Source organism: Diceros bicornis, chromosome 2 (assembly GCF_020826845.1).
Source record: "Diceros bicornis minor isolate mBicDic1 chromosome 2, mDicBic1.mat.cur, whole genome shotgun sequence".
Taxonomy (NCBI): domain Eukaryota; kingdom Metazoa; phylum Chordata; class Mammalia; order Perissodactyla; family Rhinocerotidae; genus Diceros; species Diceros bicornis.
Window position 1 is genome coordinate 48,620,071 of NC_080741.1, and position 24,893 is coordinate 48,644,963.

The 24,893-nt window shown below is 43.0% G+C and overlaps 1 protein-coding gene across 7 annotated transcripts in view; it reads right to left on the reverse strand.

Moving 5' to 3' along the window:
- The window catches only part of KIF9 (kinesin family member 9), a 53,732-nt gene that overhangs the window by 28,571 nt on the left and 268 nt on the right, over positions 1–24,893 (reverse strand). For 3 of the 7 annotated variants that reach the window (XM_058557103.1, XM_058557125.1, XM_058557137.1), the window contains exons 1-9: positions 23,221–24,820; positions 20,118–20,215; positions 17,949–18,114; positions 15,802–15,908; positions 13,521–13,745; positions 4,670–4,753; positions 4,466–4,558; positions 3,552–3,699; positions 2,432–2,496 (exon numbers count right to left, since the gene is read on the reverse strand). In XM_058557103.1, coding sequence (XP_058413086.1) covers positions 2,432–2,496; positions 3,552–3,699; positions 4,466–4,558; positions 4,670–4,753; positions 13,521–13,745; positions 15,802–15,908; positions 17,949–18,114; positions 20,118–20,215; positions 23,221–23,248 — 1,014 coding nt within the window. In that variant the 5' untranslated portion in view covers positions 23,249–24,820. Of the gene's footprint in view, positions 1–2,431; positions 2,497–3,551; positions 3,700–4,465; positions 4,559–4,669; positions 4,754–13,520; positions 13,746–15,801; positions 15,909–17,948; positions 18,115–20,117; positions 20,216–23,220; positions 24,821–24,893 lie in introns of those variants that run through there. The other 4 variants (XM_058557082.1, XM_058557092.1, XM_058557114.1 and 1 more) reach the window with 4 other exon arrangements.

Genomic DNA, 24,893 nt, shown 5'->3' on the forward strand with positions numbered 1-24,893 from the left:
CTATGTTTTTGGCCAATTACTTGTGAGTCAAAATATTTGCAAAACAAGTAAAAGGAGTCCACTAGGAAAGACGAATCCCTGCGCAGAGGCACGCTCCAATATGGACTGCAGTGTCCCCTGGGCCCATGGAGTGACGTCTGGGGGGTCCTGCCCGAGTCCCTCTGGAGGGGCAGCCAGCAGGGGTAATTATGGCTGGAGGTCCAAGAGGTGGCTACGTAAGTAGCCACTTGGGAAACAGCCCCAACACTGTACCCCACTGCACTGATGTCACAGGAAGGGTGGAGGGCTGCTTCCTGGCAGTGAGGTGCAGCCAGTGGTGGTACGAGGCAGGCCCTGAGGTCCCAGCTTCACACCACACTGGGCTGACTCGGGGCCCTGAAACAGGAAAGCAGACTTGGAGGGGGCTCAGTCACCAGAAGTGGCCCAGAGGAAGGATTGAAAGGCTCTTCCTTTGGGTAGTCTGGTCTGGTCATTAAAAACTCTGCTAATGACAAACTGCACAACCTCAGACAGGTCTTGTAATTTCTTTGTAAAGTTGGGGAGACCTGCCTTACAGGGTCATTGGGAGACTTGGTAAGGAGGTGTGTAATGTGCTCTGGACAGAACTGGCCCATAGAGAGCCCTCAGGAAGAGGCCCCTGTCATTACAACCCTGTCATTGAGGTTGCTTCTGTGTAGGGTGAAATCAGACTCTCCTGCTCCAAGCACAGCACCAAGTATGGCCAGGACCCCCTCAATCGAGGTTACTCCTACACACACACACACAGTCACTGCATAAAGCAACACAATACATGACAGGAACAGTTTTCAAGTTTTAAAACATTTGGAGAAGAGAATCATTAGCTTCCACACCCCCAATATGTCTTTGTCCCAAACCTCTGAGAATCCTTCAGCAGCTCCTCCAGGCTCTGTGGGCTCAGTCCAGGGCAGAGATCCTGAGCGGTGTAGGCATAAGCTTCTGGGGATGGCAGGTACCAGGAGAATTGCTTCTCGTGCAGTGACCATCTCAGGGGTGGGGATAAGTGGAAGAGGGGCCTTCCACCATCTTGGAGGACATCTTTCTTAACCAGGTAGCCAGGTGGCCCAATATTTCATATGGCTTCTCTTGGGGTTCCCATGCTTTATTATACTATAAGACCAGGAGGTTCCTGAAGCCTTCCTCTGGGGATGCTGCCTGCATGTCAGCTGGAGCTCCCCTCCTTGGCCTCCCAAGTCCCAGGGCACTGGGTATGTGACAGGAGAACTCCCCCTGGAAGCTGGGACAGTCCCTAATGCACGAAGCTGGGAGGCCCTGCAGGAGTGTCTTGCCCTGCAGTGTTCCTGGAATTGACCTGTTTCACCTAAGTGGATTCTCCAGATGACTAAAGCTTGCCCTAAACATTGAGAAGCAAAATGTCTAAGGAGAGCTTTCCAAACCTGTTGTATTTATGATGGGTGGCCCTTCAGAGTAAGGGGGGAGCCCCAGCCTGGGTTCACCCAGCGGTGTGGGTTCACCTGTGTCACTGCCTCAGCCCGTTTTCCTACCCCTGGTTCTCGTAAGTGTCCCCCCTCCCCAGGTCACCTGTGTCCTGCTGCTGAGTTAATCTCCCTGAATCACAACTTTGGTCACAGTCCTCCCCTACTCCAACCCCATGACAGCCCAGCCACCTGCAGAACAGTCAGACCTTAGCCTGGCCACCAGGGCCTATCCAGCCTCTGAGTTTTTTCTTCTTCCTCTCTTTCCTGAGTCGTCTCTTGCAGTGGCCAGATGTTCCTGGCATGGGCTACACCTTCAGGTCCACAGTTTCCTCTGCCAGTAAGATCTCTGCTTTCCCTACCACCAAGCCAGCTCAGTGTCCACCTTCCTCATTCTAGCTTCAGGAAAAAATCCGTGCTCCTCTGAAGGACTCCTACATCTGGGCCTTTCACAGTACTTAGGGCGATTGTTGGGAACTCTGAGCCCCAAGGCCATGTATGACTCATCTCTACCAAGCTGCCCTCCGACTACTTTGTACATGGCAGGTGCTTAATACCTACCATAGCCTGGAACCCTGGGTTGTTTTCAAGATTTTAAAACATGTGTGATTACGAAGTACAAGGAATCAGCTGTCCTTCCTGACTCCAATTCACAGGAGCAGCACCCCAGAAAGCATGGTCCTTGCCCCCACAAGGGTCCTGGCTCTCAGCCTCCTCTCCTCGCATAGGCCCCCATACTGAGCCTGCCTTCTGCCTTGCTAATTCCTTGACATAGCTTCTGCCCCTTGGTACTCAGTATTTGGATCCTGGCTGGGCCCCCTCAGCAATTTTGGCTCAGACTCATCCCCCGGATCCCTCCTCTCTTGACAATGTCTATGGTTAGTGTGCCAGTTTAGCCAGCCCAAAGCCAGCCTTACCCAGCCCTGCCACCCACGAGGAGGGAATCCAACCTGGTCACATTGGCTATCTTTACATACCGTCTCTTCTAACTGGGCGGCGTCTCCATAGATGTTTGTCACGAGGACCATACTGCAATTTCCCCCTGCAGAGAGCAGGACACAAAAGGGCCATGAACCATGTGGGTTTTCTGCCAGGAGATTCCTTTGAGGCTGGTGGGCCTATTAGGGACTGAATGTTTGTGTCCCCTCAGAATTCAAATGTTGAAGTCCTAACCCCAATGTGATGGTATTTGGAGGTGGGGTCTATGGAAGGCAATTAGGTTTAGATGAGGTCATGAGGGTCGAGCCCCCACAATGGAATTAGTGCCCTTATAAGAAGAGAGACACTAGAGCTCTGACTCTCTTTTTGGCCTCTCTCTCTCTTTTCTTTCTCTCTTTGCTATGTGAAGACACAGCAAGAAAGTAGCCATTTACAAGCCAGGAAGACAGTCCTTATCAGGAACCATCCCTGCCGGACCTTATCTGAGACTTCCAGACTTCAGAACTGTGAGAAATAAATGTCTGTTGTTTAAGCCACCTAATCTGTGGCACTCTGTTATAGCAACCCAAGCTGACTAAAACAGGGTCAGAGAGGACACACCCAAGCACGTATGAGGCTGGGAGGCACGGGGAAGAGGGAGAGAACCAGGAGAGGCTGCCAGATGTACCTAAAAGAGGAGCCAGGGGAACAGCAGAGGAGAGATGACATGGGGCGTAGAGGGGCAGGGGAGAGGGCTGTGGGCCAGGGTTTTGCTCACGGTGGCATTCATTTAAAAATCAGACACCAACATGAAAGCCTGGGGACACAAAGTATGACAAGACACAGCCCCTGCTCCTCTGTTGGGGAGGCTGTAGGGGAAGAGAAGACATCATGGGAGAGGCCCTTTACCTGGGTCTTCAAGGCCATGAAGGATTCTGGCAGCTGGTTTAGGGACGAGGGGAAAGGAGAAGGAATCCCCAGTAGAAGCAAAGCTTAAGCAAAGATTCTGAGGAGTGAACAGCATAGCATGTCATGGGTGAAAGAAGAGGGCACTATGCTTGATTCTGCCTTTTCCAGTGTGTCTGAGGTCCCTGCCACTGGGAGGGAGCAATTCCATTATCACCAGCAGCCGATGCCCCAGGCCTCTTCCTCCAGCCTGTGCACCAACCACACCCTCACCTAATGAGTCCTTCAGGGCGTGGGTGAGCTTGCACTGCCGGAAGGGGATGTGGTCCCGCTTCTGGTCCCCGAGGGCAATGATGGCCTGCTCCAGGAATGACAGTGACTTGTTGATGTAGGTAGCTTCCTTCAGGACTCGGCCCTCAGACTACAAACCAAAGGGCAGTTCCGCTTCAGACCAAGTGGAGAGGCTGCCCCACTAACAACACTGCAGGTCTGTAGCCAGACCAGAGCCTCCTTCCCAGAACTAGGGTCTTCCCTCAATGTCATGGGATGGCATTCCATCTTGGACTAATACTAATACCCATAGGAACACTCATGCAAATATTCACGTGACCACTCAAGTGAATATGAATGCCTACGTGAATATTCATATGAATACTCGCTTAAGATTCACACTAATATGAATACAAATAGGAATATTTGTACAGATACTTGAACAAATAATCCTGTGAATATCCACACAAATACAAACATTCATAGGAATGCTCATCTGAATACTCTTGTGAATACTTAACGCTAATAGTCACACTTATATGAATACTTGAGATGAAATACTCATGCCAATACTCATGTGAACACTCACACTATACACAGAGAAATGCTAATACTAGCACGGAGCATTTACTGAGCACTTACTGAGTCCCAGGCACCTTGCTAAGAATTTAGGGGCTATCATCTCATTTAATGTTTACCAAAATACTGTCAGGTAGGAACTGCCTCTATGTAGCAGCTGTTCCACCTCTGCTAATTCTGTCCCTCCAGCTCCTCAGGGTCAAGCTCACGTGCTCCACTGCGCCTAGCTCAGGACTGTGCTCACGAATGCCCAATGAGGATGGCCCAGATGCATGGGCCCCATGCTGGAAACCCGGCTGTGGCTTGCTGAGAAGGAACCTCCTCCTCCCTGCACTTACCCCAGACTTCCCCAGCCTTTCTGAGCCTGCTAGATCCACCAAGTTAATTTTGGAAGTGATATACTTTTCATCTGATAGTGTCCGCGAATGGGCCTATGAAACATCCAAACAGAGGTTAGATTGTCACAGGTAGAAGCTTCTGACCAAGCAGGCCCCATGGGAATCTACCACCCCTCCCATGCTGATCAAAGAGCTCGAACGTACCTCCACGTAGATGGTGAAAATGCAGTGTGACCTGGATGAGTTTTTGTTCATCGTGTGGGAGGCTATAATCCTGTTGGTCTCTCCCTAAAGAGGAGGGAAAACGTAGACAATATTTTGAAAAATTAAAATAACAAAGCATTTGGGTCATTTTTCAACTATACCAACAGCTATACAAGTGATCTCATATCACTGCAATCAGCCAGGCCCTCCAGGCAAATCTCATTTATGAACTAGTAGAAGGAGAGCTCAATTGGAGTCCAGACCTATACTTTCACCCACTGCTAGGGACCTGTGATTTCGTACAGCTTTCTGAAAAGCAAAGTGGCAACAAGAACTAAAAGCCTTAAAAATGTTCATGAATATTGAATTATAATCAATCCAAAAATCCAACAATTAGGGAATGATCTATCTATGCAATGTGATGTAGCCAGGAGAACGCTGACAAATAGTTTTTAATAACAGAGAAATGCAAAATTATAGCAAAGTGACTTCAACAGCACGTTAAAAGGTTCATATACTGGGACCAAGTGGGATTTACCCGCGGGAAGCAAGGATGGTTCAACATACACAAATCAATCCATGTGATAAGCCACATTAACAGAATGGACAAAGGAGAAAATCATGTTCTGGTACACTCTAAGGAATGCAAAAACATTCATAGAAGAAAGAATAAACAGATGCTGCTACCAAGATGTTAAGAATGGTCACTTCTGGGTTGAGGTTTATAGGTCATTTTTCCTTTTTTATACAGGTTTGTGCTTTCATATTTTTTTTACAGTGAACATGTAGTACTTTTAAAAATTAGGAATAATCAATAATTTGTATTTTTAAAGGGACAGCAGGCCCTTGCCTCTAATTCACAGGATTGGACCCTGTGGCCAGAATACACTTAAAAGGAGGTATGATAGAAATGGCTATTCTTAGAGAAAAAGGTCCTTGTGGGAGGGACTCCTATCTCCTTAAAGGCCCCTGAGAAATGCTATGAACAAGCCACAAAGCAGTGATACCATGGCCCCCTGGAAAGAGCGGAACACCTGAAGAGGAGGGGAGGCCCTGGGCTGTGGAGCAGGCCTGACTGACCCCGGTGGCTATATCGCTACAGCCTCTCACTGTCTACCTGTCCTACAAATTCAATGACATGTGCCAAGAGTATAGGGGGTCACTTCATCTTTATCCTTCAGTCCCCTCTTTCTGAAGGGCCCTCTTCCCTTGTCTTTCTGGCTTCTATTAAGTAATCTCTGAAGGCCAGAGAAGTGCCCTTTCCTCCATTAAGAGTCCTTTGCTGACTGCTCCCACCCCAGCCCATATCCATCCAGGAGCATGTCACTCCTGGAGCACAGCTCACACTGTGCCCTGGTCTTCATGGATTTCTCCCTCTCCCTTCCCCACTCCACAGTGAGCTTCTTTAGGCCTTGAATTTGTCCTTCTACCATCAGAGCTCAGCAAGGACGTGTTCCTGCAAAGCATCAAGGTTTGAGGAATTATTGCTGCTAACAGAATGCCTGGTTCAATTCTAAATACGAGGGCTTGAACAATACCAATCATGCTTTTTAACAGCATCCACTGAGCATATCATATGCAAGGCCCTGAGGTAGATGCTCAAAATGCCTGATCCCAATTGGTGCAGCCATTATGGAAAACAGTATAGAAGTTCTTTAAAAACTTAAAAATAGAACTACCATATGATCCAGCTATGCCACTTCTGGGTATTTATAAAATAAATAAGTCATGGGGATGTAATGTACAATATGATGACTATAGTTAATGATACTGTATTGCATATTTAAAAGTTGCTAAGAGATTAGATCTTAAAAGTTCTTATCACAAGAAAAAAATTGGTAACTATGTATGGTGCTGAATGGTAACTAGACTTATTGTGGTGATTATTTTGCAATACATACAAATATCAAATTATTATGTTGTACACCTAAAACTAATATAATGTTATATGTCAATTATTCCTCAATAATAAAAAATTCCTGATCCCATCTGATTCTCATAACAACCTTTTGGGATTGGTACTTAGTATCTCCACTTTTATAGATGAGCAAACTGGGGCTTGGAGAGATTAATGATTTGCTCAAGACAAAGGCCTCATAGCTTGAAAGAACCCTGGATTTGAGCCCAGGTCCCCCAATTCCAAGTCCTCCACCTTTTGCTCTGTATCTCAGCCCAAAACATGAAGGAGGCTTCCAGCAATACAATGGACTGAGTATTCAGAAACCCTCCTACATCTAAAGATGATAGAATATTTAAAACTTCCTTTTGAATGTATGGCTGAGTCTACAAGAAAGTAAGGGAAGTACCCAGGGGCCCGACACAAAGCAGGAGCAGGAATCCAGGAACTGTAAACAAGAACCAATGCCCTTACTGCCCTGAGGGCACCTGCAGACTGGGTGCTGCAAGGCAGTCCTTGCTGGATTTCTTGGTGTTTCTCTGAGCAATGAAATGGACATGTTATAAAGATAGAGAATATCTCCTTTTCCTCCCAGAGCCATTTGCTCTTCACAGTCTAAGGGTGGTACTGGGAGCCAACTGCCTCCTCCTCCGACTTCCTCCACTCCCCATGCCCCACCCAAGCCATTTGTTCCCATTCAAAGGGTGATAAAGTCTTTCCTTCTCCTCCAGAGCCAAATGCTTAAAGCCCAGGGTTAGAGACCTTCCCCTCCTTTCCCAAGAGAGGATTTGCTTACATTTCAAAATAAAAGCATGCTCTCTCTCATTCTCCCTTTCTGTTCCTACTTGTGCCCCCCAAATCTCTCTCTATCCCATTAAGATGAGAAGGAGTAAATGTACTAGCTCCTATATAAGCTCTCAGATTCATAATTTCTGAATTCCTCTCCAATAGTACAGACACCCTTCCCCTCTGTAAACACATGTGACATCTGCCATCACTGTGTTGCTCTTTAGGGGACTGGGGTGTAGAAAATTGTGCTTAAATATTGCTATTGCCACTATTACCACTGTGAGGCTCTGAGTAATAACGGTCTGATTTCCCATTCAGAGGTCTGGTGTGTGTGTGTGTGTGTGTGTGTGTGTGTGTGTGTGCGCGCGTACATATAATTATGGGAGGGATCCTTCACAGCTTTGGACTCAACATCTTGGAGGGACCAACATCCAATCATGCAGGTGAAGGCAGAAAAAGCTTTAGGTCTACCCAAGGGAGGCGTCTGACAACCATGTCCCTGAAGTCTATGCCCTCTGGCAAAGGAGAAACAGAGGAAAATCTACTACAGAAAGTAAAGAGAAGGAAACTATTTTAGCACTGGCACTATCTCTAGATAGAAGGGGTAAAAAAAAAATGTATCTAAGAATTCACAATCACAAACTCAACCAAACACAAGATTGGGGCACAAGTATGTACTACTTATAAGTTCTGACAACCTTAAAATAAACATTTGATTTAAAGAGGCCCTGGATTGGTAACATCCCCTAGGCTCCTGAAAGAAAAAAAAAATTTTCTCTAAAGTAATATATTCTCAAAGAAGACACATCGATACAAGCTCTAAGGAAGTAGAGCTTATAATCAAATCACAAAACACACATGGAAACAAGGCACCATAAGCAAAAGTACTTCAGTAGAAAGAATACATGCAGAATTGACCCTCAAACTGCTAAGACAGTGGAATTATTAGATAAAGAATATAAAATAAGTTTTTATGTTTAAAGAAATAAAAGAAAATCAAAAATATAAGAAACGAGTAAAATTCTACAAAAAATAACTAATAAGACTAAAAAAGAACAAAATGGAACTTTTAGAAATGAAAAAACATAATACTTGAAATTAAAGAGAAAATTAGATACTAATCTGCAGAGGAAAGAATTAGGAAACTAGAAAATACATCTGAAGAGATTACTGTTCTGGTTTCTGGTTCCGCATGTAAGAAGCTTGGAACTCACCACTTTATCCTAATAACAAGTAAAAAGTGGAACACACTCAAAAATCAACAACCCTTCTTAAATCTGTAAGAGAAGTGAGGTCATAAGGCAAATCATTGTCCCCAAAATTGAAGAGACAGATAGGAAGGTATAGAGATTCACAACTTATCGAAGCAGAAACATCCATGGGAACCAGTGGCAGGCAGTTCCTTCTACCCAGTACATTGTGTTCAGCTATCCAAAAAAAAATTACAAGGCATACTAAAAGGCAACAACAGCAGAATACACATTCTTCTCAAGCTTACATGGAACATTCACCAAGATATACCACATTCTGGGCCATAAAAAAACACCTTAACAAATTTAAAAGAATAGAAATCATATAATGTCTGCTCTCAGACCACAAGGGAATTAAACTAGAAATCAATAACAGAAATATAACTGGAAAATCTCAAAATATGTGGATATTAAACAATATACTTCTAAATAACACATTGGTCAAAGAAGAAATCTTGAGAGGTATTTTGAACTAAATAAAAATGAAAATATGATTTATGAAAATTTATGGGATGCAGCAAAAAGGAGTGCTTAGAGGGAAATTTATACCATTGAATGCATATATTAGAAAAGAAGAAAGTTCTAAAGTCAATCATCTAAGTTTCTACCTTAGGAAACCAAAAAAGAAGAGCAAATTAAATCCAAAGTAAGCAGAAGAAATAATAAAAATCAGAGCAGAAATCAATGAAACTGAAAACAGGAAATTAACAGAGAAAATCAATGAAACCAAAAGCTGGTTCTTTAAATAGTTAAATAAAATCAATAAGCCGTTAGCTGGGCCAATTAAGAAAAAAAGAGGACACACATCACTAATATCAGAAGTGAAAGAAGGGACATCACTACAGATCCCACAGACACTAAAAGGGTAAGAAAGGTATAGTGTGAACAAGTTTAGGCCCACAAATTTGATAACCTAGATAAAATGGACCAATTCCTTAAAAGGCATAATCTGCCAAAACTCACAGAAGAATTAGATCATCTGAAGAGGCCTATACCTATTAAAGAAATAGAATCAATAATTAATAACCTCCCAAAACAGAAATCACCAGGTCCAGATGGGTGTATTCCACCAAACATTTAAGAAAGAGATAAAAGGATAAATAACATGAAAGAAAGGTTAAGAGACATGGAGAAGATTTGAAGTCTGTCTAATCAGAACTCCAGAGGGAGATAATTGAGATAAAAAAGGGAGAAACAATATTCAAAAGAATTATGGCTGAGGTTTTTTTCAGTTGATAGGAAAGACATGAATCCTCAGATTCATCAAGTGTAACAAATCACAAGAAAGACTGCTTCCCACCAATGACTGAGTGTGGCAGGGATACTAATACAGATCTGTTCTTAGTTGGCCAACTTTGGCTCAAGGGTCCAGACTTCTTTACACTGAACTTTCTTTACACTGCATGGCAGTCTAGGATGCTTCCACCCAACCTTCCCTCCCTTCACTTGAGGTAAGACTTGCAGCATGGATTGATGGTTATCCAGCCTTACCTGATTCCCTTCCCTTCCTCGACACAGGAATTGCCCTCATAAAATCTTTGCACGTTTAATTCCATCTTCGCATCTGCTTCTCAGAGAACCCAGACTAACATACTTTTAAAAGACTGTTGAATAGACTGACAGTTGACTTCTCACCAGTAACAATGGAAACCACAACTCTGCAATAACGTCTTTAATGTGGTAAAAAAAAAACAAATGCCAAAGTAGAATGTTATGCCCAACAAAAATATCTTTCAAGATTGAGAGTAAAATAAAGACATTTCAAAAAAACAAAAAACTGTTTATCACCAGCATGCTCATTCTAAAAGATGTACATCAGAGAGAAGAAAAACAATGTCAGATGGAAAGTTAAGGAGAAAAGACATGAAAGTAGTAAATATGAGGGTAAATGTAAAAGAATACTGACTATATAAAACAGTAATAATAATGCCCTGCAGGGTTAAAATACAAAAACATAACAGACAAGGCAACAATCCTAAGGTTCTTGTAGAATCCAGGAGGAGGGAAAAGGTTTTTATTAACTTCAGATTTTTAGAAGTTTTTATTTTTAGAAGTTTTTATTTTTAAATATTTTACTTTTAAATATATTACAATAAAATAATTATAATGTTATGATAAAATAACATTTTATTTTGATTCATAGGAAGTAAGTTTCAAAGGAACGTACAGGGAGGTTCTCTGTACCCTTCACTCAGCCTCTTCCTATGATAGCATCTTGTAAAACTATAGCACAATATCAAAACCAAGAAATTGACTTTGGTATAATCCCACAGAGCTTATTCAGATTTCCCCAGTTATACAAACTCATTTCTTTTTTTTTTTTTTAAAAGATTTTATTTATTTATTTTCTCCCCCGAAAGCCCCAGTAGATAGTTGTACGTCACAGCTGCACATCCTTCTAGTCGCTGTATGTGGGACGCGGCCTCAGCATGGCCGGAGAAGCGGTGCATCGGTGCACGCCCAGGATCCGAACCTGGGCCGCCAGCATCGGAGCACGCGCACTTAACCGCTAAGCCATGGGGCCGGTCCCAAACTCATTTCTGTATGTATATGTGTCTGTGTGTGTATTAACTAAATATGCAAGTTGTTATTTCTAGGATAAACCAAGAGAGAGAGAATATAAATATGAATAAATTTACAACTTTCAAACTAGTAAAGGAGGAAACAAGTCTAATAAAAAATATCCAATTAAAAAGAGGGCAAAACAGGTAAGAAAAATAAATGTAGAACAAATGGGACAAAGAGAAAGCACATAATAATATGACACATTTAAACCTAAATATATCAGGAATTACACTAAGTGAAAATGGAATGAAATGTTTCAATTAAAAGATAAAGACTGTCAGATGACTAAGACTGAGTCACAATGAAATAGAAAATATGATAGTAAGGAGTTTGAATCAGTACCCCAAAATATCCCAATAAACAAAAGTCCAGGACCAGATGGCTTCATTGGTGAATTCTACCAGTGGATTTGTTTTTTAAATCCTCTTATACGCTCTTTACACAAAAAGCCAAAACAAGAAATTTATACACATTCAACCAACCTAATATTAAGAATTTTTTCATCAAATAACACATAAAGAGAGGGAAAAAAAGCAAGGCACAGGAAATAGAAGATATTTACAACACATATAACTGAAAAAGAACTAGTTTTCAAAATATATAAAGAATTTATACAAATAAGTAAGAGAAAGAAAAACGACATCTGTAAAGAAAATAAACAAAAGGCATGAACAGGGAAATCCAAATGGTCAATAAACACATGAAAAGGTCCTTAATCTCACTGGTAATCAGGGAAAATGCAAGCCAAGACCACAGTGGGAAACACTACACACTGGCCACACTGGTCAAAATTTTAAGGTCAGAACAATGGGAATTCTGATAACCTGCGGTGGAAGTGTGCCAATATGGAAAACAGTTGGCATTGTCTACAAAAGCTTAAGACACACACACTCTATGACTCAGCAATTGCAGCCCTTGGATTTACCTAGAGACATTCATGCTTATGTGCACCAGACATACAAACAAGGACATTCCCAGAGGCATTGTCTGAAATGCGCCCAAACTAGGAAAACCCAAACGTCCGTCAGAAGTAGAATGGATAACTAAATTGTAACATATTCACACAAGGTAATACAATGATGGAAATGAAAAATAGACATCAAGAATATAGATGAATTTCACAGAAAAAGTAGGTAACAGGTAAAAGAAATGACAGAATTCATCCTACGTGAAAGTCACTGTTTTAAGTATACAATTCAAAGATTTTTAATAAATTTACACAGTTGTGCAATGATCACCACAATCCTGTTTTAGAAATGTTGCATCAGTCCAAAAAGTTCCCTCGAGCCCATTTGCAGTCACTTCCTGCTTCCTCCCACAGGCAACTGCTAATCTGCTTTCTGTCTCTACAGATGTGGCTATCTGGACATTTCAAATAGAATCGTACAATATGTGATCTTTTTTCTTTCTTTTACTTAGCATTTTTTTGAGATTCATCCATGTTGTAGCATGTATCAGTACTCCATTTCTTTCTATTGCTAAATAGTTTTTCATTATATGGATGCACACATTTTGTTTATCCATTCACCATTTGATGGATATTTTGTTTTTCTCTGGTCTTTGGCTATTATAAATAATGCTGCTATGAACATCTGCATACAAGTGTTTATGTGCACATACGCTTTCATTTCTCTTGGGTAGATACATGGGGTAGAATTGCTAGGTCCTATGATAAAATTAATGTCTAACTTTTTAGGGAACTGCCAAAATGGCTGCATCATTTTACATTTCACCAGCAATGTATAAGAGTTCCGACCTATATGACTTTTAAAAGAATAACATACACTGAGAAATTTTTTATTGATTTGTAAGAGCTTTTCTATATTAAGGATGTTATAATTTTATTTATTTTTCCCCCAAAGCCCCAGTAGACAGTTGTATGTCACAGTTGCACATCCTTCCAGTTGCTGTATGTGGGACGCAGCCTCAGCATGGCCGGAGAAGCGGTGCGTCGGTGCATGCCCGGGATCCGAACCCGGGCCGCCAGCAGCGGAGCGCGCGCACCCAACCGCTAAGCCACGGGGCCGGCCCATATATTAAGGATGTTAATCCGTATTTTTTTCTATACCACAGATGCCCATGATGTAATGTTAACGGAAAAAAGGACAACTTCAATTGCATGGGAGAAAAGACCAGAAGGAAATAAGCCAAAAAATACATTATTGTTGCCATATATAGAAAACAGATGAGTAAATTCTTTTTTTGTTCTTATATTTTTTCATTACTATCCAAACTTGCCAAATGAGCATATATTAATTTTCATTCTGGTTATCAAAGTAAAAAACCAAGAAGGAGGGAGAGAGGAAAAGAAAAAAAGGGAGGGAGGAACCCTCAGACTTGAGCATCTCACCTCAAAAAGAAGGCTGAATGCATCCTCCTCCTGACTTGTGAGGTGGACTGACAGGCCCTTAATGAAGACCCCTTGAGGGTTTTCCACGATGGTCATTGGTGTGACTGAGGGTCCAACATAGGGCAGAGTGGACAGAAGATCAAACAAGCTCTCATTATAGATTTCCAGGTAGGAAACACGCACAGTGATGGCATGTGTGGGGCGTTCTTCAATCATCCTAAAAACCTAGATGGGAGATTGACAGTAGTCACCAAGAGCAGAACGTCAATGACCAGCTGGTGTGAGGGGAGTTCTTACCTCAGAAGGGAACATCAAGAAATACAATAAGAAAATCTGTGCCCTAAAAAAATTGACCGTCTAGTTGGTGTGATGGCCATCATCAACAACACAATTATTATTATTAGCCCATCCGGTGATATTTATTATCATCTTGTAGTTTTTTGAGGCCTGACTTATAGATTTGCTAATATTTATACAGTACCAAGAAGCAGAGGCATGATGAATGGAAAAGGACTCTGAAGTGAAGATCTCTTGTTTTATGTAGTCTCACCATTTATAAGCCTCTTTCACATCCATTATTTAATTCCATCCTGGTAACTCCCCTCTGATTGAAGTAGGGCAGGGCAATATCCATCTGTGGAAAGCTCCATGCAATATAATTATTTGTGTATGGTCACTCAGCTAGTAAGGGAAGAAGCGAAGCCAGAACTCAGCCTTCTCAACTCCTAATACCCTCCCCAGTACTTATCAGCAAGCGACTTTGGACTGGTCTTTTCCTCTCTCTGGACCTTGATTTTCTTATCTGTTAAATGGGGAACTGGGCTGGACGATCCAAGATCCCACCTTGCTCTAACAGTCTAGACCTGTGCTGTCCAACATGGTAGACACTAGCCACAGGTGGCTGCTGAGCACTTGAAATGTGGCTAGTACAAATGAGGAACCGAATTTTAAATTTCATTTAATTTTAATTAATTTAAATTTAAAAACTGATACTAAATTCAGTTATTGATAAACTTTTAACTATATTTGGAACAACTTGGGTTTAAAAATCTACTTTTTCGGCGCCGGCCTGGTGGCACAGTGGTTAAGTGTGCATGCTCTGCTTTGGTAGCCCAGTGTTCGCAGGTTCGAATCCCAGGCGCACACCGACACACCACTTGTCGAGCCATGCTGTGTCAGAGTCCCATATAAAGTAGAAGAAGATGGGCATGGATGTCAGCCCAGGGCCAATCTTCCTCAGCAAAAAAAGAGGAAGATTGGCATTGGATGTTAGCTCAGAGCTGATCTTCCTCCCCACAAAAAAAAATCTACTTTTTCAACTGTAAATTTTATGAAATCTAAATACAGATCAAGCATTTCTGATGAATATTTAGTGTCTAAATTGAAATGTGCTGTAAGTGTAAAATACACACTGGATATCAAAGACTTAGTATGGTAAAAAGAATGTAAAATATCTCAATAATTTTCATACTGATTACATGTAGAAATGATATTTTGGATATATTGAGTTAAATAAAATATATTATTAAAATTAATTTCACCTGTTTTACTTTCTAAATTGTGGCTACTGGAAAACTCAAAATTGCATATGTGACTTATGTTATATTTCTATTGGGCAGGGCTGAGCTACACTACTAAAATCTAAGATGCTAAGATACTGAATCTTTGACAGTGGGATTTTAAGGGTATTGCTTCAAAAATTAAAGCATGAATGGTTGTGAACTAGAAGGACATCTACACTTCTTCAGGACAGGGCTATAAAACCTCAAGATGCTTTTGAAGAAAACCCCTCTGCCTCCTACCTCCCAACAGAGGGTCCTCAAAGAACGCAGGCGAGTGGACCCCATAGGAAGGCCCTTCTGTCCTGTCTTCAGTCACACTTCCCAGATCCCCAGGGCTGACTCAGTCCTGGAAGTTCTGCAAGGGTCCATATTCTTCTCATTAAAAGCAGGAAGGAACATGATTAGGACCTCCAAATCCTCAATTACAGGATTGCAGACCATCAGAGCAGCAAGAAGTCAGTCAGCATGTCAGACTCCCTCTTTCACAAATGAGGAAACAGTCTCAGCATGGGCGTGGGTCAGAGTCTGAAACCCGAACTCCCAGTTTCCTGAGGCCTCTGACACACACATACACCCTACCGTGTACATCCTGTCTCCCCTACAGGATGCAACTCCTTCAAGGCCTGGATCCCACTGTCTTCCATAGCTGGCCTGGAGTCAGCAGCATCTATGGTAGAGAGGGCACCTGTGTGGCATCCCACCCGCGGGGCCCACTCTACCTGCTGTAGGGCACGAGGGAGGATCCCTCGGTGCTTGTAATTCTCAGTTGCCCCCGTCATGGTGTATGTCTTGCCAGCTCCCGTCTGCCCATAACACATGATGGTGCCTGCAAACATTTCAAAACACGTCTTGGTGACATCCAGGAAAATAGCTCCAAGGATAGCTCTCCCTTCTCCCAGCATGCCTGGTGCCACCCAGGACCCTGGTGTGAAGGTGATCATCAGGAGCAGCCAAGGACATCAGGAATTCCTGCCATTGAGGGTGGGCAGGCAACGAAACAGGGACATAAAGGGTCAAAACACAGACATCTGCTCTGAATCTGTGGTCCATGTAGTGCTCTACTGCTCCCTCTACCAAGAGAAGATCTGACCCTAGGGCCTCTGAGGAGAGCAGGGAATCCCAGGGAACAGAGGAAGTGGGAATTTTCCTAGAACGATGAGAAGGGAAATAAGAGCATTGAACTCCAGTCCTTCTTTAGCAAGGCCATGCACTGCCAGGGTCTCAGGGGCAGGCCTCCCTCGGGGGCTGGCCAGGCAGGAGGCAAGAAAATCCCCAGGAAGAGACGGGAGTGGGAAGGGCATTTCCTGTTAATGGTGAGAATTCTTTGTAGACTACAAGTTCCCACAGGCCCAAACAGGGCTGCTAGTTGGTCTCATGCCACTTCCAGAAATAGACCATCATGACCAGGTCCTGATCTGGTCTCACTGCCCTTGGGAAGACTTTCACTTACACCTCCCACATCCTTTAGGTCTACCATCACCACCAGGCTTTGGGACACAAACCACAGTCACCCTGGGCTTTGGTTTCCATCTGCTCTTCCTCCTGGTTTGGGCAGCCAGAGCCAGACCCCATCCCAAAGGCTGCTTCTGGGCATTTACACAGCAGACCTGTCCTTGCAACGCTGGGCCACGGAAATCAATGTTGGCCTTTGCCACACAGATGCTCTAGTTCCTGGTATTGGTAGGTTTTACACAAGGGGCTCTAATTCAGCATCAGAGCTGGAGTCAGAAACAGTATCTATTAACCCAAAACAAATGTGCAGGAAGGAGTCATTTTAACTGAGACTTAGCGCCCATTTGTGGTTCCACAGCACCCAGGGCTCAAGACTCTTAAATTCCCTACACCTTGGTTCCTCTGTCTCTACCTCCTCAGGTCTACATTCCCTCAGGGTCAATGTGGACCACACCTATGGATCATAGACAGGATACACTGCAATGTCTGGGCATCTACACTTAACAGACTTTTAAACAGAAGACTTAAAACTTGCAAACAGGGAACATTCTAGTCAGCAGCCACTAGACTGGCAAAGTCTACAAACTGTGATATACTCTTTCTAAGGATTTTAAAATCTTTTTAAGAATTTAAAACAATCTTAGACTGAACAAGTTTGTAAAAATTTCCCAATAAAGCTGCTTTTAATTTGTTAAGAAAATCAAACTCTACTCAAGTTTTTAGATATACATGTCAATAATCCTATACTAGAATATGAACAGTAGATTGTGCTGGTAGAATGAATGGAAATAGCTCCTAGCAGGTAGCCAAGAGAAAAATGTTTGGACTCCATCAAATTCATCATAAAGATATTATCTTCACAAATATTTGAGAGATTTGAAACAGGATAACAGTTGAATCCCCATGACCTATAGAGAGCCAGGGTCATTTAGTCTTCCTTATGAAGGTAGGATCCCAGGACATTGGATCAAGCCACGCCCACAATGTCACCAAGCAAATAAGTCTTCTACCATAAGAACATGGAGGCAGACAAACAAGTGAACAAAAATTAGTAAGTGAGGGGGCCGGCCCGGTGGTGCAAGTGGTTAAGTGTGCACACTCCACTGCAGCGGCCCGGGGTTCACCAGTTCAGATCCCGGGCGTGCACCAACACACCGCTTGTCAAGCCATGCTGTGGCGGCGTCCTATATAAAGTGGAGGAAGATGGGCATGGATGTTAGCCCAGGGCTAGTCTTCCTCAGCAAAAAAGAGGAGGACTGGCAGATGTTAGCTCAGGGCCAATCTTCCTCACAAAAAAAAAAATTAGTAAGTGAGGTTATATTTTATTCTATTCACCATAAAATACTTGCACCTCTTCCTCCAGGAGAGGTTCCATAGGTTCTTACACAAAACAACAGTTAATGAACTAAATTACCATTATAGCCATCGAGGGCCTGAGAAATCACATCCTTCGCGACTGTCTCATAAACCAAGTCCTGGGAGGCATTATGGAGAACTCCATCCAGTTTGAATGACCAATCTGTCTGCTGGTTATTGACAACTCCCCTCCGAGTATCTTTTTTTAAGTGAATATCAATGCTCTAGGAAATGAGAGAGAGAGGGAGGGAGGGAGAGAGAAAGAGAGGGAGAGAGAGAGAGTTATTTGTTAGGAAACTGATATAAAAAAATCACTGATAGGGCCGGCCCCGTGGCGTAGCAGTTAAGTGCGTGCACTCTGCTGCTGGCGGCCTGGGTTCGGATCCCGGGCGCCCAGCGAGGCACCGCTTGTCAGGCCATGCTGTGGTAGTGTCCCATACAAAGTGCAGGAAGATGGGCACAGATGTTAGCCCAGGGCCAGTCTTCCTCAGCAAAAAGAGGAAGGATTGGCATGGATGTTAGCTCAGGGCTGATCTTCCTCACACACACACACACAAAATCCCTGATAGCTGAGGCCTGACCTGGAAGAAACAGAGGAAGTGAACTTTAGGAAGAACAGGGACTCCCACACAGGGGCGGATATTCCAGATGATTTCTTTGGGATGGAAGGAAGCTCCTGCAGGGAAACCACATGACCTTTAAGGTAGAAGGGTCAGGAGACTGGAGCACTTACTAGTTTCAGTACCTCTTGCCCTAGTTTGCAGGGTGCTGTCTGTCTTGGTCCCCCCACCTATGATATGGGGTCAAGCACATTTATCATGCTCTTATTATACAAACTTTAGATACATTCAGTAAGCACAGGGAGGCCTTGAATTAGGCAGAGAGAACAGTGGGCTTGGTGACAGAGGCCTGGGCTGAGCCCCACCTCTCTGGTTATTGGCAGTGAGGCCTTCCTCAGCATTGTGGTGAGCACCTACACACACACTGCGGGCCAATGTGAGTAATGATGAAATGACTGCCACAGAAAAGGCTCTGGACTTCTCAGTTACTCACTGGTATTAGAGTAAATCGAGGGTGCCTACTTACTTATAATTAGCAGATTTTTAGATGCAAAGATTTCTAAAATAATTTTTAGATTTTTAGATCTCTCCACATAGCAAGCCACTGTGGCAGCAGCTGATTTAGGAACATATTGGGTTAGGTCAATGGTAGATTCCAATCTTTGCAATGAGGACTTCTGATGGAAACAGACTCTCATTGGGATCTTACACTGGCTGTCTTAATCCAGGAGTCAAGACACGGCCACATGCAGAAAAACTAAGAGAGAATGGGCTTGGTTCATTCACATATTAAATGCTCTGTGCTTCTGTGCTCACTGAAACCATGTCCCGCAGGATGCACTTCACAGAGCTGCACATGAGTGTTTTTCTGACTGCTATGACTTTGGAAACTTGAGCTGTTTGTCCTTGAATACTTCCCTTAAAAAATGTCTCAGTGCTGCCCATAGATCCACAAATGTTTGCTGAATGAAAACATCTAACACGCTCAAGCTGTACTAAGCCCATTACAGGCCTCAGAAAGGTTCTCAGGACAGTGATGAGGACATAGGGATGGATAAATCTTTCCAGTTCTCTCGATAAGAGTTTCTCCCACTGCTTTGGTAAGTTTAACAGTAATCAACTTAAGACATTCTTACTGTACCCCCTGGGAGATTACGTAATGGCAGATCTGATCACCAGAAAGTTTTATGAGTGGGGACAAATGTAAGTTTTTGTGTCAGATACAAGGATAAAGGTAAATTTATTAACCAAAAAGAATTAAAAAGGCAGTTTCAGGGGCCAGCCTGTGGTTAAGTGGTTAAGTTCACACACTCCGCTTTGGCAGCCCAGGGTTCACAGGTTCAAATCCCGGGAGTGGACCTACACACCGCTCATCAAGCCATGATTTGGCAGCGTCCCACATACAAAATAGAGGAAGATTGGCACAGATGTTAGCTCAGAGCCAATCTTCCTCACCAAAGAAAAAAAAAAGAAAAAAAGGCAGTTTTATGAGTTCCTCATCAACAGCATTGTCGGGGAGTGGTTTGGACTTGATGGACTCTAGAATCTATCTGAACTCTTACCAATTCTGTCTTGGCCCTTAAAAGGCTGTTTGGAAACAAGGTCACCCTGCAGTGAGGTGGGACAGAGAGAGGCCCAGCAGGTGAAGGCAAACACATTGCACTTACTTTGTTGTCATCTCCGAATCTGATCATTTCATGAGCAAAGTCATCGGTGGGTTTGACACGGACAAATGCACGAACTTTTTTCCTAGTACCCATTTTAGCTAAAAATAAGAAAACAGCAACATTTTCAGTAGTCATCATCAAATGACAATTAGAGGGGAGGTGTCATTCATTAAGAAGATCAGAAAAGAGTGATGTATAGTCCATGTTTTCCTGTCCCACTGAGAGCCAGTGTTCCTTTTACCCCTTAGCATTTCAGTGCTCTGCCCAGAGGACACCGCTCAACAAGTACGTGTATTTCCTACTTTACAGGCTGCCTCACCATTTTCTACCAATGACTCCTATGAGACTGAAATATAAAGCAAAAAGAATGCTCCCTTTAGTGGCCTAATCTTAGATGTGGTTTCTAGAAATGTTCTGTATCTGAGTCCACTTATGCTTTGCCCCATTCATTATATTTTCCTCTAAAATACTTACTATGAAAGGTATTAAAACTAATTTTCTTTTCTTTGTTAACATACCTCACTTTAGATGCAGCACCTCATTCTCTACCTCCATTAGACTAACTTAGATCAGAAAAAGATTCCCTAGAGATATATTTAATCTAGCCCATGATCAAATATTCTTTCTTCTCTGGCACTCCATTAAGAGAAAAATCACAGAGAGTCCCTCACTTCCACTTCATGTTCTAAAACCTAACTATATGCTCATCATCTTCTTTCAGGTAGACACACATATATTTGTCTTCCTTCATTTATACTATCACAAATAATTACCATGTATAATAAAACGTTAAATATTTGATGTGGCTTCATGGAAGAGGATGAAAGCTTACAGATATAAGTGATAGGGAGGCATATTTAAGCAAATGACCTTCCTATTGTGTAGAGTTGCCCTATAATGGAAAAGACTTTCACAAGGCAAGGACCATAGACACCATAAACAGTCAAGCAAAGTCAAAATGCCAACTAGCAGAGATGCTACAAAAGGGACTGTTGCATTGAAGGGAGAGTTAATTGATCTCTAAGATCCTGTTGAACTAAAGTACTTTATAAAAATTTTTAAAAATTGAATTGTACAGGGCTGGCCCAGTGGCGTAGTGGTTAAGTTTGCACTCTCCACTTTAGCGGCCTGGGGTTCGCAGGTTCGAATCCCGGGTGCGGATTGACACAACACTCATCAAGCCATGCTGTGATAGCATCCCACATACAAAATAGAGGAAGATGGGCACAGAGGTTAGCTCAGAGCCAATCTTCCTCACCAAAAGAAAAAAAAAAGAATCGTACAATCCTCCAAATGATAACTAAGAAATCTCACATTTTATTGGATACTAGTCTCATTGGTCAAATCACACTAGGCTCTCTCCTGAGAGTGTCTGTGCAAAAATATTTAATACTAATTAGATAGCAAATTTTGGTTCTAGCATCGACATAGAGTGGAGAAGCAAAGAGTTATTACATAGAAGTAATAATTGCACTGATTTTTATTGCTTTAAGGGGAACTTAAAACTTCATCAGCTCTTCAGGTGCCTCTCATACGCGGATGACAAAGGATTACATATTGAGAGAAAATGTCAAGAGCTCTAAAGAAGGCTAAGCAAAAATCTATCTGTAATCATCATCAACTGTGTTAAATCCAGTTAAGTAATACTAGAAAACAAGACAAAGGTCTACGAAAATATGCTAAACGAGTTCACTGTTCAAAACTATTGGGTAAATTAACATAATACAATTTTAAATTGTTCCAAGATAGAACATCTCTAATTTTACATATAAATTTTTCTAAGATCAACCTAATATTTTTTTCTTTCTTTTTAAATAATCTGAACAATATCATCAAGTAGTTTATGATCATGTAGTCCACTGGACTCTCAAATTTCAATAATTTCACTTTTATAGAACCATGAATATAAAGAAAGAATGTTAAAAACTCATTTAGAGTTAATGTTCCACAATGTACAAAACAGACTTCGAATAGAGACGAGGTCTGAGGGTCAGGATGTGTGCTGCATCATACACTTCTCTTTTGATCTCCCTGTCAAGGTCGGACCAGTTCAATAAGAAACGAGGCATTTGCCCCTAAAATAACCTGTACATTCATGGGGCAGGAGAGAGGAGTTGAGGCTAAAGAAAACTCCTGGACACTTTTGAAAAAGACAACCAGCAAAGGAGTTTGCTGAATTTACAATGAGTTAGAGAAACACGGGCCATAGGGAGCTGACTCAATTTCATCTTCAAATTGGGAAATAGCAATATCGACACAGTTATTAAGGAAAAAACAGCTTGCTTGTGCTACTGCAAAGCACTCTAAGAAATAAACTGATATGATATTTAATATTTTTAAAAAGCTAATTTTCAAGACCTTTACTGTAAAGAAAAAGTCATGCATGACAGGGATTTCTTCTTTTAATTACAGTTAATTATTTCACTTTTTAAAAATGCACATTAAATAAAGAATATTAAAATTTGACACATATTCTCTAAGAGAAGTTCAATGAGTGTTACCCGATAAAAATGATTCCAGATTTTGAAATTATCATTGACCCTCCACATTTCTAGACACAACTTGTGGGGACCACTTGATTTCCTCTTACAATTATAGTAACTATCATCAAGTGGCATTAAGTATCTCTATAGAAGCAAGTTAAAAAGAGACAGGCCCCCCTCTTTCAGTTTACAGTTTCAATGCTGTGGACAGAGTAAAACTCTAACCCCTGTTACAAGCACTTCAGATGTCAAATCAAATAAGCAAATATGTTACCTTCATATTTGCCTATTGGAGAGTGTGTGTCCACTTCCTACATTCCTCCAGTAATTATTTCATGGAAGTCTTTTCCAAGCCACTATGGGATCATTCAGACCTTTTAACTTTTAGAAAATGAATCTGAAAGGTATTCAAGTAAGCAAGGATAATGGCTTGTCCAATTTCAGTTCTAAAATTTTTCTCTACAAAATTGAGCTCTAGAAATAAAAAGCCACAAAGAGCTCTAACACGAATCCCAAATTGAGGAAATTGAAGAGAACATCTCATCTCCAAGTTCACTTTGTTCTAGGCTATTGGGAAGGTGAGTGGAGGGAGGTGTGTTTTGACTCAAGCAAATACTTACCCTCAATCTCTAAAGCTCTAGGAACCATTTCCCAGACCAGTTCGAGGGCCCATCCTCCTGTCCAGGGAAGGTAAGATGCTGCCCAAGGTGCCCTTTGAAAAGGATCATAAAGAAGCAGGCCAGGTCTGGGGGCAGGTGCCCAGGCCTCCCTCCCGGCAGCCCCCACTCACTGACAGCACAGGAGGCCAGCTCCAAGCATCACCCTCCCCTCAGAGCCAGCCCCTTCTCTGCCCTGCAATTTGCCAACATGCACATGCAGTCACCCTATTTGTGCTTCCCAAGGCCCTCCCCGTGCTCACACCCATGGCTCCAGGCATGCCAAAAGTAATATCCAACTGAAGCAAGCCTTCTCTATTAACTACATCCCTCCTGTGAATCTGCTGCTTAGCAGCCCCTCAAGACCCACACATTTGGAGACCCCATGCCATCTTGCACTTACTGAAATAATGCTTGTTACCGTTCTTACGCCGCATCATTTGAGTGGGCTTCAGTTCCCAAATTAAATTACAAGCTGCTTGAGGGATAGGACTGTGCCTTTTATCTCTTTTGAATCCCCCCTCAACGTCCAGAGCAGTGCCTAGCACAGAGCAAGATGCTCAAGAAATGGTGGTTGGTGGTGATGGTCACAGCTGGAAGTCAGAGGGTGGCTGAATCTCCATATGTGGGTCCATCTTCCGTCACTACTGAGATAGTTCCAAGGGGCATATGATGTCACTCCCCTCCCACACCACCTCCAACTCCTAAGCCCACAGCCCTTCCAGGAGGACACTTGGTTTCCAGGCACCACTTGCAAGAAGCCATGTTCAGCCTCTCACCACGCCCTCCCTTTTAGTGGGGTCCTTCTCCCTCAGGACCTTGTAGGGAATGCCCCTTTCTCATGGGCACCACTCTTCGATATTTCTGGCATAAATAAGTGAACCTCTGAGTGTGGCCACCAGGAGACCTCCCTGCTGAGAGGCTCGCGATATCACCATGGTTTTAGGGGTGAGAATGAATAGAATTGCCACCAAGGACCCCTTAAGGCTCGGTAAAAGGAGAGGGAGCGTCTCCTGGGCCATAGGCACCAGGCGGGTCCCTACTTTCCAGCGCTCCTGCCCAGACCAGGGGATCTCATGGAGAACCCTCATAACCACCAAAGCGGCAGGAGCATCTAAACCCCAAAACACAGAGGCCAAACGCACCCAGCCTTGAGCTAAACAAAAGACTCGGATCCAAGCAGAACTGGCCTTATCTCCTTTTTCACCCAACATGCTGGACCCCTGTGCGGAGTGTGGGAGGCAGCGGAACCTGGGACCATTCCTGTCTCTCTCTGGAGCGGTTTCCTCGTCTGTAAAGCGAAGGGCTCGGAATGGCGATCCCGAAGACCCCTCCAGTTCGAAAACCAACTAGTACACAAAAGTCCAGAAGATCTCTGGTCCTCTGCCTTGCGCCCTCTGAACCTCAGGCGCGAAATAGGACCGTTGTGGGGCCACGGAACGTTAGATCCGAAGACCCTATGCCGCAGCCAGGCTGAAAGGGCCCCGGCGATGCCACGCCCTCCTCTGCTCAGGTTTCACAGATCATCGAAACAAGCTAAGGAACTCCCCTGTGGAGCGGTGTTCGGAATCCAGCCGCTGACCGCCCCTCAGGTGTACACCCCCTCTCCGGCCTCCCTTCTCTCCATCCCGGCTGCT